Genomic DNA, 18,858 nt, shown 5'->3' on the forward strand with positions numbered 1-18,858 from the left:
TGTAACCAAACTATTTTCCACAAGTCTTTGCATTTTTGGACATGCCGCACTGCATGCTGGGTACCCAAGGGTGCTGACGCTGATTATCTGGCTGTGCTCTGACTGCGTGATACGAGTATTAGTTTTTTGTCAGCTTTGGGACAAAGGTTAAGAAAAGTTTGACATTTCAAGGTTAAATTGCATGAAATTGCGCATGGTATTTCAGAATGATGTCTGCCTGTTTAATTAAACAAGTAATCAAAATAATGACAGGCCAAAAGACTGCCTGGATTCGAACCTGTGGCCTTACGCTTTGTAGTACAACGCTTCAACCCATTGAGCTACCTGCAAGGCTGAGAAATTCTGATTAGTTTCTGTCCCCGACAAAAAAGATGTATATCCTGTAGCATGGCTTGTTTGATTCGGCCAAAGCTTAAACAGCTGTAACTCTATGATTTTTTGACATATCAAGGTGAAATTGCGCATGGTACTTCAGAACAATGTCATCCTGTTTAACTAAACATGCATTCAAATTTAAGACAGACTCAGTGTTGTTGGATTTGAACCTACGACCTTGTACTTTGCAGGTCACCGTTCCAGCTCGTTGAGCTATTCTCAGTGTTGAGTATTGGCATGTTCAGTTACTGTACGAAAAAAAGCTGTTTCTCCAATGGCAAGCATTGTCAGATTTGGTCCAAGTTCAAACAGCTGTAATTCAGTCATATTTTGACATATCAAGGTGAAATTTTTTATGGTACTTCATGGGCGTGTCACCTTAAAGCCTATTAGGTTTGAAAACCCATCATTCAAAATGAACTTTGATTTAGTGACACAAACATATTGAGGCAATGTGGAAATTTACATAAATACACCCCTTTCAGCTATTTAGTATTTTATTCAATTGCTATAAGTAACGTTTTTAAATACGTCAATGATACATATCTGTACAAAATCTCAAGTTAATTAGACCTTTGGTTCAAGAGAAGAGGAATTTTGAAGGTTTTCCCAAATTATCACTGTACAGGAAAATCGATCAGGCGGACCTTAAGGCTCCTTGAAGCTTTTTTGTTCGCCATGAGAAATAAGGCATGCACACCAAGTTTCAGAAGAATTTGAGCAATGGGGTGGAAATGCTATCACTTAGAAAATCGGACGTTTGGGCGTCGCCTGTGGCGCCCCCTATGATCTGATATGGGCCAGTCTGTGTTTGGGCCGTAGTTGTGGCATGTTGTATCAATATGCCAAATTTCAAAACTTTTTACCAATGTGTTCATGAGATAAATTACTAGAATAATAATAATACCAACAAACACAATAGGGTCCTCCTGACGGAGGAACCCTAATTACTAGTCTTAAAGTTTCTGATAATTATTATATTAAGTATCAATAGAAATGTTCTAATATTAAAGGTACAAAAGTATTGACAGTTAAGCTGCAGTTAATGCTTTTGATCATTCATGTACACCACCTTAAAATGTAGTCTACTGCACAATTACACTTGAAGAGTAAGTACAGGGACGTTAGATCTGTGGTTCGTTGCAACCTGCAATGTTTAGCTAACATTGCTGGTTACATCTGAATGGTTTAATGTTAACCAAATATGCAAATCCCTATGTAAAACCTGTAATTTAGTATTCCTGTTAAGATGACACATTTGGTATGGCCGTTTCCAGCCTCGTAATTTTCAATTTGTGAACTCACTGTTTCACCCTTCCAATTTTGTGTGCTCACATTTCTGGCCCCGTTTCATCACCAAATTAGGGTCAAAGAGATTTTCAAAGCCGTGTAGAGATTTTCAAGCATGGCAGGAGGGGGGTGGAATGGGGGTTTTGGGGGGGCAGGGTCCATAGACATAGAAGCAATGGCAATGGATGCATTCCACCCAGCTGCTAGTCCAAGCACTTGTCCTCTAAAAGTTGGACTATTGCAACTCGTTGCTCGCCAGTCTCCCAGCATGTGCAACCCGCCCTTTCGAGAGGATTCAAAACACAGCAGCCCACTTGGTCTTCAACCTACCCAGACGTTCCCATATTACCCCGCTCCTCATCTTCCTTCACTGGCTACCCATCACAGCCCGTATCAGATTCAAGACCCTGGTACTGACCTTCCGAGCGGTGAACGGGACTGCACCCGACTACATCAAGTCTCTCCTTCAGCCTTACACCCCCACCCGCCACCTATGGTCTTCTTCAGACAACCGTCTGGTGGTCCCACTGCTTAAGAGCGCCCGGTCCCAACACAAGCTCTTCTCCTGTCTGACCCCCAATGGTGTAACCACCTCCCCACCTCCAGCAGAGACACTGACTGTCTCCCCAACTTCAAGAAAAGGCTTAAGACACACTTGTTCCGGGAGTACAACAGTACTTAGGAATGATTTTCTGGACCTGATGCTATATCCCTCCAGGATCACAATGACTGTTATTGAGAGACTGGCTAGTTGTAACTGATTTAACTTCTTGTACTCGCTTTGAATTATATTATTGTTGCTTGCTTTCCTACAGGTACACTTGCACTTTTGTTCAAGTGTTTTGCTCAGGTTCATTTTGTGTAATTGTAACTTGTTTAACTACATCCTCTTATGGTTCTTCCCTTTGGCACTTATTTGGTTTTTCACAATGTATGCTTCATGTTTTGGCTGCCCGCAATGTTTGGGGCTATGTCGTTGTTATGATCAGTGACGTATGCACTTTTGTAAAGCTCTCTCTTGGAAGTCGCTTTGGATAAAAGCGTCTGCTAAATGAATAAATGTAATGTACATTCTGGTCCTAACGTCTGAAGACGTTCAAGACGACCAAATGTGTCATCTTAACACAAACGCTAACACTGCCGTTATGTGTTAATGTAACTAACCAATGATCTTACTTGCAAACTGGTGCCTGACCATAGATTTGACAAACCTGGTAGTCTGTGCTCTTCCGATTTTATTTTGTAGTACAGTAAAAAAAAAAAATGCTAAGGGGAAATGTATCAGAATAAAAGTATACATTCTAGTAAGGAAATGTAGTGGAGTAAAAGTGCAAGGTCACAAAAAATGTAAACTCAAGTATAGATTCTCACAAAATAATTCTTAAATACTGTAACAAAGTATTACTTCATTACCATTGGTTAATGCTATGTTGGATAGAGCCCAGAGTTACAAACCACATGTCTTAATATGTACTATTCTGGTTAATCTGAGCTCAATGCTGCTAACCCAATGTGCAGTACTGTGTAACAATTGCGTGTAACCAAGTGAAATCTGACTTAAAGTTACACTTACAGTAACACTGTCATACAGTTAGATGTCAAATTTAACACCTGACAAATGTGATGTTTGACAGTTGAATTGATGTGTGTGTTCCAGAGGTGGACTGTGGCCACCCCGGTTGCCCTCCTTATGGTGTCCTGTACGGGGACAGGTTTACGTTTGGCTCTACAGTGCAGTACACCTGCGAAGGTGATCGAGAGCTCATAGGAGAGGCCTCTCTCACCTGCCAGCTCAACAGACACTGGAGCGCTCCATTGCCTCACTGCTCAGGTAAGACCCCCATATTTAGCCTCATAATGCTGGTTGTGTGTAATGTACATAGTTAATATTGTACAGTGTTTCCCCGAGGAGTTTCTTCAAGGGGGGGTGGTAGACCACCCGAAACAACAACGCGGAGCGGGCATGTTATGGATACATGGTGTGTCATAGACGCGGCACACAGTTGGCGGTTGTTTATATCTGTGGATTACTACAGTGAGATTAAATTAAACGAGTGCACATACATTTGGTTAATAAATATAAACGACAGGGAGTCAGGTGGCTGAGCGGTTAGGGAATCGGGCTAGTAATCTGAAGGTTGCCAGTCAAATTCCCGGCCGTGCCAACGGCCGGTTATGTTTAGGCTTAGGGATGCACAGAAATTACAATTTCTAGGCTAAAAACGAACAAAATGAAATACTTGGCCAAATGCTGAATACCAAACACGTTTTTTTGCAGTAAAATGTTTTTGGGGAAATATTTTTTGCCATTGCATAAATTAAATAGCCTAAATGTGCTTTTTGTCATGCTTTTCAAAGACAAAATATACTACAAAACTTAAATTACAAAATGTGTATTCCAGCAGACATTATTCCAACAAACATACCTATACCTATCACAATATACCTGTAAAAAATAACAACAAAAATACACAAATATGGCCATCTTTGAGCTCCCCTCTTTGAATACCCTATATTAGGCATAACTGCTGAAAGAATGTAACCTACTCTGGACGAACAAAAAGTGCATTGAAATGACGATGAACCCACAACAACAAATGCCCATCCTAGACATAAGCCCACTTAGCCTACTTCTTCAGTAGTTTGTTGATGGTCCCTAAACATTTGCATTGGCTGGGTGGCTGGTTGTAAACAAAGACCATTGCATATGGTGCTAAACCCTGGGTGAACTTGTAGTAAAGTCAACAAGATGAGTCAACAATGGTTGGCCAAATATCTGTTGACACTTTGAAATGCTTCCTCATTGTCCAATGACCCAGAAAACATTTTAGACATCCTCAGAAGAAGGTAACGAGTACATGCAGGTTGTTGTACGACCCAACTTCCTGTTTGCTGGCTAAACGGCAATTTGATTGCCTGTACCTGGTTTCGAAAATCAAAAAACCATGTGATAGCTTTTATGAGGCTTGGTCTGAAGATAATCTCTGCCAAATTTGTTGAAGATTGGACAACATGTGTAGGAGGAGTAGAGAAAACGTTTTTCAATTAATTCAACATGGCGGCCGCATCAATTCGGCTATTATCACAAATTATGAGTCACACACGGGATGTCGCAAGATATCATGAGACAAAGGAATCCCCTAATAAAGGCAAAAAAATCAATAGTTATTGGCCAAAACAAATTTTTGCATCCTGCGGCCACGCCCACTGATCACATGACACCAAATTGCGTGGACATCCTCAGAAGAGGGTTCCGAGTCATCTTATGCTGGAGACACACTATACGATTTTTTAAATCTTATAAGATTTTCAAACTGTTAGAGACCACAAACATGAGGACAAAAAATCATAGATTTAGCCGTTTTGCTCCTACACTCTTAACACACCTCACATCAATCTGATAAAATCCCCGAAACCATCAAGATAATCGGGACATATGTTACCTAGGATTGTCGGGAGGGCCGAAATCGGCCCGATTATCCTGTGGTGTGTCCCCAGCATTACCCAGTTTGATGTTGATATCTCAAAGATTTGCTGAGATTTGATCCAATTTCCTGTTTGGTTGCTTTGTTGACTGGCTGGATTTTGATTGGCTGTAACGGTTTTGAAAATCCAATATAAAAGTAATGCCTGAGTGAGGGTTGCTCTGATGATGATGTGTGCCAATTCTGATGGTGCCAAACTTTGTAGTTTTTTTTCACATGCTGTTGCAACAACTACCTACGTTAAAAAACTACAACACCACACCGGATCTAGCTAGACCGGAAACAAAAAAACAGGCACGCCACACACACTTGTTTTGCTTGCGAGCCGGCTAAAGAGTAGTAGCAGAGCCCGTTTACGGATATTAGACATTCTCTGGTAGTAGGCTAACGTTACGTTTTGAATGGATGGCGAGCACGAGACACCGAAATGGATGCCAACAAGATTCTGAATGGAAATGTTACTTTTAAAAAGTTGCCAAATGGTTCCATTGACAAGACCAAAGTGATCTGTGTGTTTTGTGGTTGTAAACTGAGCTATCATCGCAGCACGTCCAGTCTGAAATACCACTTGATGGCCAAGCACACAGCTGATGTGAAATTCTCCACCCCCTCGTCAAAGCCAGGCAATTGCAATGTTGTTTTGAATAAAAAAGAATATTTACATGAAACAATCCGAACCACTTTTCCAAAAAGAACAAAAAGAAAATATAGCTGCAAGCAGCGATGCGGGTTCCTCCGCAAAATGGCAAAATATTATAAACATGTACACTGCAGAAGATCGAGACTTGGACAACAAGAGAGCAAAACGACTTCATGTTTGGCCAAAAATAATTCCAGACTCTCAGTCAATGCACAAGTAACTAAAGTCATGTGGGCAACTGGGCTAGGACCGCGTTCATATTCAGCTCCTTGCAAGAATAGCCTGTGACGGTTTAGCAGCCGACTCTCTGGTCCGATTAAACTCCACAACATACACAATCAGGGTGACCAACAAGATTATATTAACTAACCAACATTAACATTACAAACATCTAACTGAACTAACACAACAACTGAAATCCCTCGCAAGGCTGTTGTAACCATTTTCCACAAGTCTTTGTGTTTTTGGACATGCAGCACTGCATGCTGGGTACCCAAGGGATCTGACGCTGATTATCGAGCAGTGCTCCGACTGCGTGATATGAGTATTAGTTTTTTGTCAGCTTTGGGACAAAGGTTAAGAAACGGTTGACATTTCAAGGTTAAATTGCATGAAATTGCGCATGGTATTTCAGAATGATGTCTGCCTGTTTAATTAAACAAGTAATCAAAATAATGACAGGCCAAAAGACTGCCTGGATTCGAACCTGTGGCCTTACGCTTTGTAGTACAACGCTTCAACCCATTGAGCTACCTGCAAGGCTGAGAAATTCTGATTAGTTTCTGTATCAAAAAAGGAAGCTGTTTCTCCTGCAGCATGGATTGTTCAATTCGGCCCAAGTTTAAACAGCTGTAATTCAATGATCTTTTGACATATCAAGGTGAAATTGCGCATGATGAACGATGTCATCCTGTTTAACTAAACAGATATTCAGATTTGAGACGGGCTGAGCGACTGTGGCTGGATTTGATCCTACGACCTTATGCTTTGCAGGTCACGTCTTAGCCCAGTGAGCTAATCTCAGTGTTGAGTAGTTTCACGCTCAGTTACTGTATAAAAAAGTAAGCTGTTTCTCCTGTGGTAAGCGAAAGTTGAAACAGCTCTAATTCAGTCCTATTTTGACATACCAAGGTGAAATTGTGTACGGTACGTCAGAGTGATGTCACCTTAAAGCCTTTTAGGTTTGAAAAACCATCATTGAAAATGACATTTGATTTAGTGACACAAACATATTGAGTTAATGTGGAAATCTACATAAATACACCCCTTTCAGCCATTTTGTACTTGAATCAATTGCCTTAAGTAGCATTTTTCAATACGTCAATGATACATATATGTACCAAATTCCAAGTCAATTAGACCTTTGGTTCAAGAGAAGAGGAATTTTGAATGTTTTCCCAAATTATCACTGTACAGGAAAATCCATCATGGCGGACCTTATGGGTCCTAGGCTTTTTTGTTCCTCATGAAAAATGAGGCATGCACACCAAGTTTCAGAAGAATTGGAGCAATGGGCTGGAAATGCAACCACTCTGAAAAGTGGACATTTGGGCGTTGCATGTGGCGCCCCCTATGGTCTGATGTGGGCCAGTCTGTGTTTGGGCCGTAGTTGTGGCATGTTGTATCAATATGCCAAATTTCAAAACTTTTTACCAATATGTTCATGAGATAAATTACAATAATAATAATACTACCAACAATTACAATAGGGTACTCCTGACGGAGGAACCCTAATAATAATAATAAAACCAACAAAAACAATAAGTTTCCTCCTCACGGAGGAACCCTAAAAAAGAAATCAAGGGACAAAAATAATTCAAGGGACATTTAGAATAGATAAAAATGTGCGATTAATTGTGATTAATCGTGAGTTAACTATGACATTAATGCGATTAATCGCGATTAAATATTTTAATCGTTTTACAGCACTAATATATATATATATATATATGTTCTTCTTCCATCCCCTGTTTCATGTTTAAGATTGTTTTGAGAGAAAGGTTGCATTTCATTTTCCAAGATAGCAGAGAGATGGTGAGTGTAGTTTTCTTTTCTGCATTCTGCAGATGTCCCCTGTGTATAGGGCAGACTCCTGACTTCCTCACAGTGTTCTATGCTTGACTTGCTTTTCATCACAGTATGAATGTTCAGAAGACAGGGAGCTAGCTAAACTCCTCGCACTCTCATCTCTGCCGCCTCAGAAAAAGATTTCCACAAGAGAGGCCCCTGATGGGGATGGGATGAGGGAAACGAAGACTTGAGACATTTCTCTGCTAACACTTATGCAAAGATGGTATGACACTTGTACAGTACATCCAAGGAGTATCATTGTTAATTTATAATAATGTGAAGGAGCTTACTGTTCATACGAATCCTGCCACCATGATTGGTTTAACTGGCTTCTTTATGAACCTGGATGTTCCGTGTCAGTTGTAATGGTAAGTTATCAGTGGAGGTTCCTGGCTTCACGACAATTGTTCATTGTTGCGTTGTGTTTTACGATTGCTCTGTGGGGAGGGACAACAGAGCAATGCCGGAGCAGCAGTCTTACATTACATTTACATTTAGTCATTTAGAAGACACTTTAGTCCAGAGCGATTTACAGTAAGTTCAGGGACATTCTCTTGAGGCAAGTAAGGTGAAGTGCCTTGCCTGACTCCAGTCTTGTTTAATCTGTTCTCTCTCTCCTCCCTCTCCCCACCCTTTAGGTGACACTGCCGGAACCTGTGGGGACCCAGGCACCCCGGTCCATGCCAGCAGAGAAGCAGGCAATTTCAAGCTGCGCAGTAAAGTGCGCTTCATCTGTGTGTCGGGCCACACGCTGTACGGCTCAGCTGAGAGGATCTGCTTTCCCAATGGGACCTGGTCAGGAAGACAGCCCTTCTGCAAACGTGAGGGCAAATCCATAAGCGTGTGTCAGCTGGCATAAATTCAGGATTGCTGAAAGGTTGCAGACAATTCAAGCATGACAATGAACCTCTAAGACCACCCTCTCCTCTCTGCACATACACATAATGTTATACATGATGGATATGCACAATTTGTGTCCAATACAGTACCGACATTCCACTGCACATTCCAGTACATTCCATGAGCCTGCCATCATTACTGTCCAGATTGCCAAAAAAATTGCATTTGTTTACCTTTACATTTATGCATTTAGCAGACACTTTTATCCAAAGCAACTTCCAAGAGAGAGCTTTACAAAAGGACATAGGTCACTGATCATAACAACGAGGTAGTCCCAAACATTGCAAGCAGCCAAAACATGAAGCATACATTGTGAAAAAAATAAACAAGTGCCAAAAGGTAAGACCCATAAGAGCATGCAGTTATACAAGTTACAAATTAAAACAACATGAACCACAAAAAGTGCAGGACTGTACCTGTAGAAGAACAATCAACAGTAAAATATTTCACAGCGAGTACAAGCCTTAACTTCGTTATATCTAACCTACAAGAGCAACAAGTCACTCAATAACAGTTAACAGATTTATAAATATAGAATTGTAACACTTCTCCCTTTAAGATGCATACAGCTCTGGAGAAAAATAGAAAGACCACTGCACCAGTGGTGGAATCAGACTTTTCTATATGGGGTGGCAAAGGGGTGGCCAAGGCTACTTTAGGGGGTCCAGAGACCATGACTGAAAATGTGTGTGTAACCTTAGCCTGGCATCTAAGGAGTGTAAATTCTTTATATGAATGCTGATTAGAAGTATAAATTATAATTCACTTAAGCCTGAGTTCTTCAGTGTGGCCTAGTGTGGTCCACTAGGGTTACTTTACTCAAATTCAACATTTACTATGAATACTGTGTCTCTACCCCTGAATTGCAAATAATTTATTTCTTACACACAGTGTACTGTACTCACAAACTGGAGAGACTTTGAATCACTTTTTTCTATCCATGGGTCTCTGTGTCATCCTTTGATAAATGTATTTCATTAAAATAACTATTGGTGTAAATTCACACAAAAAAAATGCCACAGCCGTCAAAACAAGAACACTCATGAATCAACAACCAACATTTTAAAGTGAGGCTTAATCTGACAAAAAAAAAACACCTATTGTGACAAGCAGAAGCTAAACTTGCCATGTGACTGACTGCATAGTATTCTCTGACCTGGTGCTGGTAGACATGGTCCTTGTGAAGTCGGACCACAATGACTCTGACTAGCCTCGGGTAGGGAGCTGCTCTGAGGTATTAGGGGGGTGCAAGGGCTGGGGTCTATTTGCACATGACCCTATTTGCTCAGCTTTTTAAAGAAGTCTGCTATCTCACCCTTTCTTTTCACACCCACATTTGAGTCCAATCTCAATTTTACATATCCCCATTATTATAACTGTACAGTACCTTCAATCAATTACCAACCTTTACTTTACTAGATCATGGCTAGCCCTACTCTGACATACGGATTTCAAACAGGCTTTACAATTGCAAACAGGGTATCTGACTGAATGTTAATCTTTTTGAGTAACGTTAATAGATTGATAAGGCATCTCAGAAGTGCTTGATAAAGTACAAAAATGTATTTCAAATGGCTAAATGTTAACAGCTGTTTTTAAATTATATACATTTCAGTCAAGACAATCACGTATTAGATTTGAGCATTTATTGTTACATGACATGGAGATGTAGATTTAACTTTGGCAGAGTGGATGATCTAAGGGAAGCACTCCCTGCCTTCTCAATGCAACACATACATACACGACATATGAGGCAGGGAGCAATAGAGATATACTCTCCCTGTTGGAGAGAACACACAGACAGCATGGGGGAGAAGGACATGGTGGAGGGTGGCAGCAGCACTGATCATACAACAACCGGGGTGAGTGTGTGCGTATCCGCGCGTCTTTTAAAGACACCTTATCGGACGTGGCCCAATGAATATGCACTGCTAACATGGGTGTAGTAGTGGGCGGAGGAAAGGAAGGTGTAGTAAGACGCATTACATCCCTGATAAATGAATGACGCGCGCTGCCCAATTGCCCTGCCAGAACTAGCTGCGCCTATTTATGCAAGTCAAAAAGGAAAAAACTAAATTGAAATATAGCTCCAAGTAGCAATGGCGGATTCCTCCTCAAATAAACACTCGCTATGTTTGACAACCGGACGATTGACCAGAAGACTACAAACCTTTCTGTCAGAATATATATATAAAAAAATAATACTATGCCTCTGATTGATTTTGAACTGAAAATGTCTTGTTCAGTAACTGGATAATAAAATAAGACGTTTCTCCAATGGCAAGCATTGTCAGATTTGGTCCAAGCTCAAATAGCTGTAATTCAGTCATATGTTTACTTATCAAGGTGAAACTTTATTAGATTTGAAAACCATCCTTCAAAATGACATTTGATTTAGTGACACAAACACATTTTAAGCAATGTGGACATTTACATACATCCCTTCAGCCATGTTGTATTTGATACAGTTGTCCAAAGTAACGTTTTGGAAATACATCAAGTATACATATCTGTACAATTGGTTCAAGAGAAGAGGATTTTTTTTTGTTTTTCCCCCCAAAAATCCATCATGGCGGACCTTATGGGTCCTTGAGGAAGTCAGATGGCTGAGCAGTTAAGGGAGCGATTAAGGAATCGGGCTATTACTCAGAAGGTTGCCGGTTCGATTCCCAGCCTTGCAAAATGACGTGTCCTTGGGCAAGTCACTTCACCCTACTTGCTTTGGGGGAATGTCCCTGTACTTACCTTGAGTCGCTCTGGATAAGAGCATCTGCTAAATGACTACATTTAATGTAAATGTCCTTGAGGCTTTTTTGTTCCTCATGACAAATGAGGCATGCACCAAGTTTCAGAACAATTGGAGCAATGGGGTTGTAATGCCATCACTTTGAAAAGTGGACATTTGGAGGAATCTTAATAAACACACATTTAGACATTTTAGCAGACGCTCTTATCCAGAGCGACTTACAGTCGCTACACTACAGTACAACACTGTAGCACTGTTAGCTACTCAGGTTGTGCCAAGCGCTAAACAACAACAGAGAAATGTCTCTTATCTGGTTCTGTTATGGAACCAAATTGCCAGAAGGCTATGCATCTGCACATCAACTCAACATTCATAAAATGTGTTCAGGAAGCCTAAACCCTATAAAAATTACTTGAATATAATACTCTAGTTTTATGGTGCTGTATCAGACTCTGGCGTAGTGATTTATGACTGGTAAACTGTGGGAATATCCTTGCGTAACACTTAAGATGAGCTCACCAAATTCATAATTTATTAACCAATTTGTTACCTATTAGTTAACAGTTTGTTCACCATTAGTTATTTATTGTTTATACAAAATGTAGCATTTGTTCACACAGTTAGGGTTAGGGTTTAGGGCTAGGGTTTAGGTTTAGGATTTAAGTTTTGGTTAGGGTTAAGCTTTACTAATGCTTTACTTATGATACATTTTGTATGAACAACAAATAACTAATGGTGAACAAACCGTTAAGTAACAATTTGGTTGATAAATTATGAATTTGGTGAGCTCATCTAAAGTGTTACCTATCCTTGATCTAAAAAATGCGCTGCCAAGTAGGATTGCCAACCATCCCGAATTGTCCGGGACATCCCGAATTATGATTTTGATTTGTCCCGTCAGGGACAGCTCCAGTCCTGTATTCCAATCACAGCCTCGCCGGCCAATAATAGGCTACTGTAAATGCGCCAAAACTCACGCAAACGTTGCTATGGGACACGGTTGTTGCTTGTTGGTGACAGTGTGTGTGAACTGGCCATTGGTGAGGTGAGAGTTATCGTGTGTCAAAATGAGAAACTTGTAATAATTGTCTTGACTATTACTAAGAACAATACATCCAAGCGAGTATAGTAGTGGTTTGCCAAAATTACAATGAAATTAGTAGGTTTATGGTATGGCTAATGAAAGTTTGCGATTTCCATTATTGTTGGTCAGCCATTGGCGTGCGTGTGTGCACCTGGAAGAAAGTGTCCCTCATTTGAGGTTGGGGGGAAGTTGCCAACCCTACTGCCAGGTGTCAATCGCAACGCTTCTTTTAACAAGATGAATTAAATGTCAATCAGCATCCAATTGCCAAGGATAGCAAATTCAGTTTTGCACCTGGGGTTGCCAGTCCAATATCACGGGGGTCCAGTGCCACTCTGGCTACCACTCTAACTCTGAAACGGCATTGCACCTCTTTCATTTAAAAAAAAGGTTGAAAACTGTTCCTCACTCAAAATTGTGCTTCCCAATTTTTTTTTACAGTTTTTCTCAATTGCTAAAACACTGAAACCCATTGGCTGAACAAAGTTCTCAGTTGCCTGAACTCATTTAGCTAACTGTGAAGTCTGTTGTCAATGCCTTAAACCATTTCATATGGTAAAACACAATTTGCAGATCTCACTTTGATTTTTCAGCAAAACTTTAAACACATTCTCATTCTCAAAATACATTCTGTACTCTAATGCAGCGGTCCCCAACCTTTTTTGCGCCACGGACCGGTTTAATGTTGCAATATTTTCACGGACCGGCCTTTAAGGCGTGGCGCATAAATACATCAAATAAAATGATACGACCGGCATACAAACGGTGGCATTTTCTAAATACTCCAAAGGCTTGTCTTTTAATGCAGGGTGCTTGGTCTCCAAGTGGCGAAGCAGTTTTGAAGGCTTCATTGCCTCATTGGAGAGCCGCTCGCTGCATATAATGCAGAGCGGGCTTGATGCACGGGAATCACCTGTTGCGATGAAGCCATATTTTAAGTAGGACTCCTGATAGTGTCTGTTAAATGCAGCTTTCTTTTTCTTGGAAGTCGTAGGCTCTTCTTCCGTCTCCTCACTGGGCCTTTTCCCCTTCCCAAAGAAACTTTCTAAAGACGTTTGTTTTTTACTCATTTTGTTAGCAAGTTGTAGGTTTCATTTGAGCGGCAACGTACCGAGTAACCGAGACAAGCTACAAGAGTATGTGATAGACGGGTGTAACAACCAGAGGGAATCCGGTCATTTTTCAAAATAAAACTTTTATTTTATTTTTTATAAAACTGAAATAATGTAATTATTTATTCTTTCTCTGCGGACCGGTACCAAATGACCCACGGACCGGTACCGGTCCGCGGCCCGGGGGTTGGGGACCGCTGCTCTAATGCATATGTCATCCGTACTGGTAAACACAAAAGGCAACAATTAAATAAAAATAGAGAAAACATGTCATTGATGAAACACAACCACTCAAAATGGATTTCACATGATTCAAATGTAAGCCAGTTCAGAGAGCAAACAGGTTGTTGAAAGTGGGAAAAATATGAAGTGCTCTGGCCTGATCCAGCCCAAAGACAAGAAGAAGCACATTGATCACATGTTTACTCCTTAGATTTTTGTCCCTTTTACAGTTTTCCACGATTGCGAAAACACATTTCTTGAAACAGTCAACCATTTTCTCAAAACTGTGAACACAAAACCAAATGTTCAAACTCCATTTCCAAAACCTTTGACTCTTCCGGCCAAATCAAACACTCGCTCCAAAACCATGTAACCTGTGCTCAAAATCAAACTATGCTTTCAAATCATAAACACAACCAATCAATATATAAACATTCTGGTGCAATCATTAGACGCAACACAAAAAATGGAGAACACAGCATCCAGGGCATGTAGTTACATGTAAAGAATCATTTGTTTATGTTTACACAGTAAATTAATTTACCGTAGCAATAAAGACAATGGATTTTGGTTGAGGTGTTTCCACACCTATTGACACTTTCCTGATGTATTACTATGTTTAGCCTGTGTTCTGCACCTCTCTTTCACCAACCATCTCTGGAGGAGGGGATCCCTCACTGAATTCCTCATCCCAAGGTTTCTTAGTATTTTTTCTCCTCAAGTGAGTTTTTCTGGGAGTTTTTTCCTTGTCTTCCTTGAAGCTTGAGGTTGGCATGGGGCAGTTCTATGGGCGTATGTGAAGACCTCTGTGACATTGCTTGTAAAAAAGGGCTATACAAATACTGTAAATTTGATTTGAAAATATTACAGTTTTTCACAATTGTTAACACACGTTTCTCAAAACAACGGCTTTATCAAAACTGCATACACAAAACTGAAAAGCTCATACACAAAATGGTAAACCTGACACTACCTTTGCAAGATGACTCTTTGCCATCAAATCTCTTACGTAAAGTAACCCTCACAACTTACATAGTACTGTCAACAAAGAACAAAGAAAAACCCTCTGGTGTGCTGGATCCAGCCTCGAAAACACTCCACACCTATGTCACCACAGGCCAATTCCAGTCATAGACCTTTCACCACCACACAGAGAATAACTCTTCAATTGGGTTGAGAAAAGGGCTGTATGGTGGAAAGCAAACATTAACTGTAAAAAATGCTGGTTGATGTTGAACTATTCTTGTACACGGTGAAAGCTGACATTGTCCCAAACCAGCATTAGAAACAAGTGTGAACAATTTTGAGTCATTGTGTTTAACAGATGACAACTGTGTTGTTGTTGTTGTGTTCACTGTTTGCTGCCTGTGTTTACCATTTTGCAGCATGCGCCAAGTGCATCACAGTGCAAAATGTGTTAAGTGAATGAGAATGTGTGTAGTGTTTTGCCAAAAGTGTCTGATTTGACAAATTGGTTTAGAGCAGAGTAGTCATTTTAGATCAATTTTGAGGTACTGTGATAACATGTGTTCGTTCATCAAGACAATGACGGATAAATACATAATTGTTTTGAGATTAAAAATGTATTTCTCCCTGACACCTATGTTTTAAAAAATGTGTTTTCAATTGTTTGGTGTATTGTTCAATGACTGCTTGATAGTGTATATTATTTTGATCATTTTGTTCATGATTTGGGAGCAGTGTTTGATTTTGAGCACAGGTAAAACAGTTTTGAGGGGAAAGTCTCATTTTGCATCTGGAGTCAGAGGTTTTGTAAATAGTGCTTGAAGATGAGGTTGTGTGTTTAATGTTTTCAGAAAATGGAGCAAGGTTTCAGAAATTGTGTTGCAGTGGTCTCTACATTTTTTCCAGAGCTGTATATTGCTTGAGGGTTTCAAACGGAAATTGAAGTAAATCTCTGACAATATTGTCTTTTTGGTGGACAAACTCTGTCAGCCTAACAATGTCTACAGTGTCAGTTTTAATCTGACAGGCTGGTGCACTCTCAACCCTTGTCCTGTACTGGAGCTGATTTAAAGACTCTCCAGCTCTCCAGTATCCCAACAGGGGGTGTTCACTCAAGTCCAGCTTTTCCCTCGTTTTGATGAAAACTTGTCATCTGTTAAGCTGTAACTTGTCATCCAAGTGTTTCCCAATCTTTAGAAACTATGGGAATTTTGTCCCAGAATTTTGTCCCAGGATTTATTAATGACCCCTGGGATTCTGTGTTCGTCTCCACTGATGGATGCGTTCTGTGGCCAATGATTTCCTACCTCTAGAGGGGGCAAGTCAGTAATGTCATAATAGGAAAGAGGAAACTGTTGACAATTCTTTTACAAATGTATTAAATTATCTTGTATTCCTCCATTCTGTTATGTAGCAAAGCAGTGTGGGAATCCAGGAACCCCTGCCCACAGTAGGATATTCCGAGTTGATGGCACAACCTTCTCCCACTCAATAGTCTACTCCTGTATGGACGGTTACCTCCTTTCAGGCCTGCCCACACGTCAATGTCTGGCCAATGGCACATGGTCTGGCACTGCCCCAAACTGTACCCGTAAGTGTTTCCTTCCTGCCAATCGAAACAGGCTGATTGATGTGTGTAAAATGCAGACCCAAATCTGAAATGAAAGTCATGAATCTTCTATTGCTACAAGATGCTGAAACTGACAGAATAGGCTTTTATTTACCGCATCCTTGCAAGTCGAGCCTGCTGTAATTAAGAAGCATGTCGATCCATATTCAATTTGAACTTGATTAATTGCTAAAAAAAATGTTTTGCACTTCTCCTTCTATATAGTAATAGCAATGAAGAGATGTATGATCTGAACATTTCAATTTGAAGTTAAATTAGTCTCCTCAGGAATTAAGAAACCCTCGAAGAGAGGGTGGGCTACAGTAACAGGAAGACAGAGGTGGAGAAGCAAAATGAGGAACAATAAAAAGAGTTTGTGTTCAGATATGCAGAAGGCCCCTATGCAGCTAGATTTTTTTCTGGATGTTTCACCCCCTATTATAACCCAGATGCTCGCAACTGCTTCACTTTAGATCTATCCGACCAGTCCAGGGACACAAAAACTGGGGAATGCTTGGCTCATTATGCTTCCATTTAGAGAGCCTGCCATTTCATGGTTCATGAGTTATTTAGATATTTAGTTACAAGATCAAAGCCACACAGGTAGGAGACAAAAAGTTTGACAGAGCGCTGGGAGTTTTGAAATTCAAACAGTTCTGTGATAGGGTTTGCTGAGCACACCCATTGGCTGTGTTGATTTCTCAGCTCGGCATATTCCCCTTACCAATCTGCTGAGATTTTCTGTGGCTATATGTGTGTGTATAGGAGAGAGGGGGTATCTGTTCAAATATAGTTTGGAAAACTGACAGCACACAGCTTAACAATACATTATGGTAACAATACACATAGCATTATCATAACCCTTGTGAGCCACCCACCTAGGTGATACTCTGCTGCCAGTATCAGGCACCATGAGAAGAAGAGAGTGGTGGAGTGGGGGACCGGGAGCAGGGTTGTAGAACACCTCATCCATTATGAATATGTAGCACCCAAGTGAGTGATGCTTGGCTGCCAAAATATGCTAATGTAGTCACAAGGGAACGCTCCTAAGAAGCTCTTAGCGTTAAGAGCTTCTTAACGAATTTGGGAAACACGGCCAATGTAAGTGAAGAGATGAATGAGATGCAAGTATCCATTTGAGTTTGCTGATTAGACAGCCCCAAAAACTAAGAAGATAGTTTGTAAATATCAGATGTAAGCTACTCTCGGACATGTCTGACTTGATACTGTTTCTCTACCTTAATATTGTTTCAATAATCTTAGCTAGAAATAAGTATACATATATCTTGGCCATGTACCCATTTGTGTGTGTCACCTGAGCAGAATTTGAACCCCCAACTTGAGCCTCAAAAGCAACACACTATTACTAACAAAACTCTCATTCTACACCCTTTTCCCACCCCCACCCCTTAACAGTAATCACCTGTGGCGATCCAGGTGTGCCTGGCAATGGAATCAGGTTTGGGGACAACTTTGCTGTGGGGCATAACGTGACATTCATGTGCCAGCCAGGGTTTGAGATTGAGGGATACTCTGGTTCCGGTTCTGTCACCCACACCTGTACCCACAACAGCACCTGGAGCTCTACCTTGCCTACTTGCAAAGGTGGAACAATGTTGATTTATGAATAGAGAAACTCTATTTGATGTTTACTCTGTGACTATTTCTAACAAAGACATGTCTGAATACTTCCACCATCTTCACAGCACGGGGGGGAAAAAGATTTTGGAAGAAAGATTGCAATAAATTGTCTGTCACTAACTCTTGTTCTTGTTCTCCCCAGTGGTTACATGCTCTCCACCCCCACCCATTGCTAATGGGCGTCTGGAGGGCACTGTGTTTGAGTGGAGCACCAGCGTGAGTTACAGCTGCTTGCAAGGCTATGAGCTCTCTTTCCCAGCAGTACTTACCTGCGTGGGGAACGGCACCTGGAGAGGAGACGTGCCTCAGTGTCTACGTGAGTCGACACCCCACAGAGGCTGTCTATAGCACTTCAAAGGAGCGCAAAAGTGGACACACACTGTACATTGCCGTAGAGACACGGTATTTGTGTATTCATCTGTTGTTCTAGTTGCTAATTAGTTATTTTAATCACTAAAATACCTATAGAATGCGAGAAGGCTCTTCAAAACAGATTTATAGGAACATGTTTACAGTTTGTGTTGTAATGACGATGTAATGAATACATCATAATGTAAATGCAGATTTGTATTTTAATGATTTGGGATGAAGGTGCTGAACACATGTAATGCAACAGAAGTGATCATCTCTGCATTAAAGCATTACCTAGCCATTATCAAAAGCAGAGTAGAACCAAAACAGGGTACCCAACAGTTATCAGTAACACAGACATATGTAT

At 40.7% G+C, this 18,858-nt stretch overlaps 1 protein-coding gene across 1 annotated transcript in view; it reads left to right on the plus strand.

Annotated features, from left to right (window-relative positions):
* Positions 1–18,362, plus strand: part of LOC146300668 (CUB and sushi domain-containing protein 3-like) — a gene marked incomplete at its 3' end in the record, with an annotated part of 38,526 nt that extends 20,164 nt beyond the window's left edge. The window contains exons 8-12 of the mRNA XM_084667276.1: positions 3,323–3,496; positions 8,499–8,681; positions 16,305–16,481; positions 17,916–18,104; positions 18,283–18,362. Coding sequence (XP_084523402.1) covers positions 3,323–3,496; positions 8,499–8,681; positions 16,305–16,481; positions 17,916–18,104; positions 18,283–18,362 — 803 coding nt within the window. The remainder of the gene's footprint in view (positions 1–3,322; positions 3,497–8,498; positions 8,682–16,304; positions 16,482–17,915; positions 18,105–18,282) is intronic.
* Between the last annotated feature and the right edge of the window lie 496 nt (positions 18,363–18,858).

Source organism: Hypomesus nipponensis, chromosome 2 (genome assembly GCF_054491055.1).
Source record: "Hypomesus nipponensis isolate SF chromosome 2, ASM5449105v1, whole genome shotgun sequence".
NCBI classification, from domain to species: Eukaryota; Metazoa; Chordata; class Actinopteri; order Osmeriformes; family Osmeridae; genus Hypomesus; species Hypomesus nipponensis.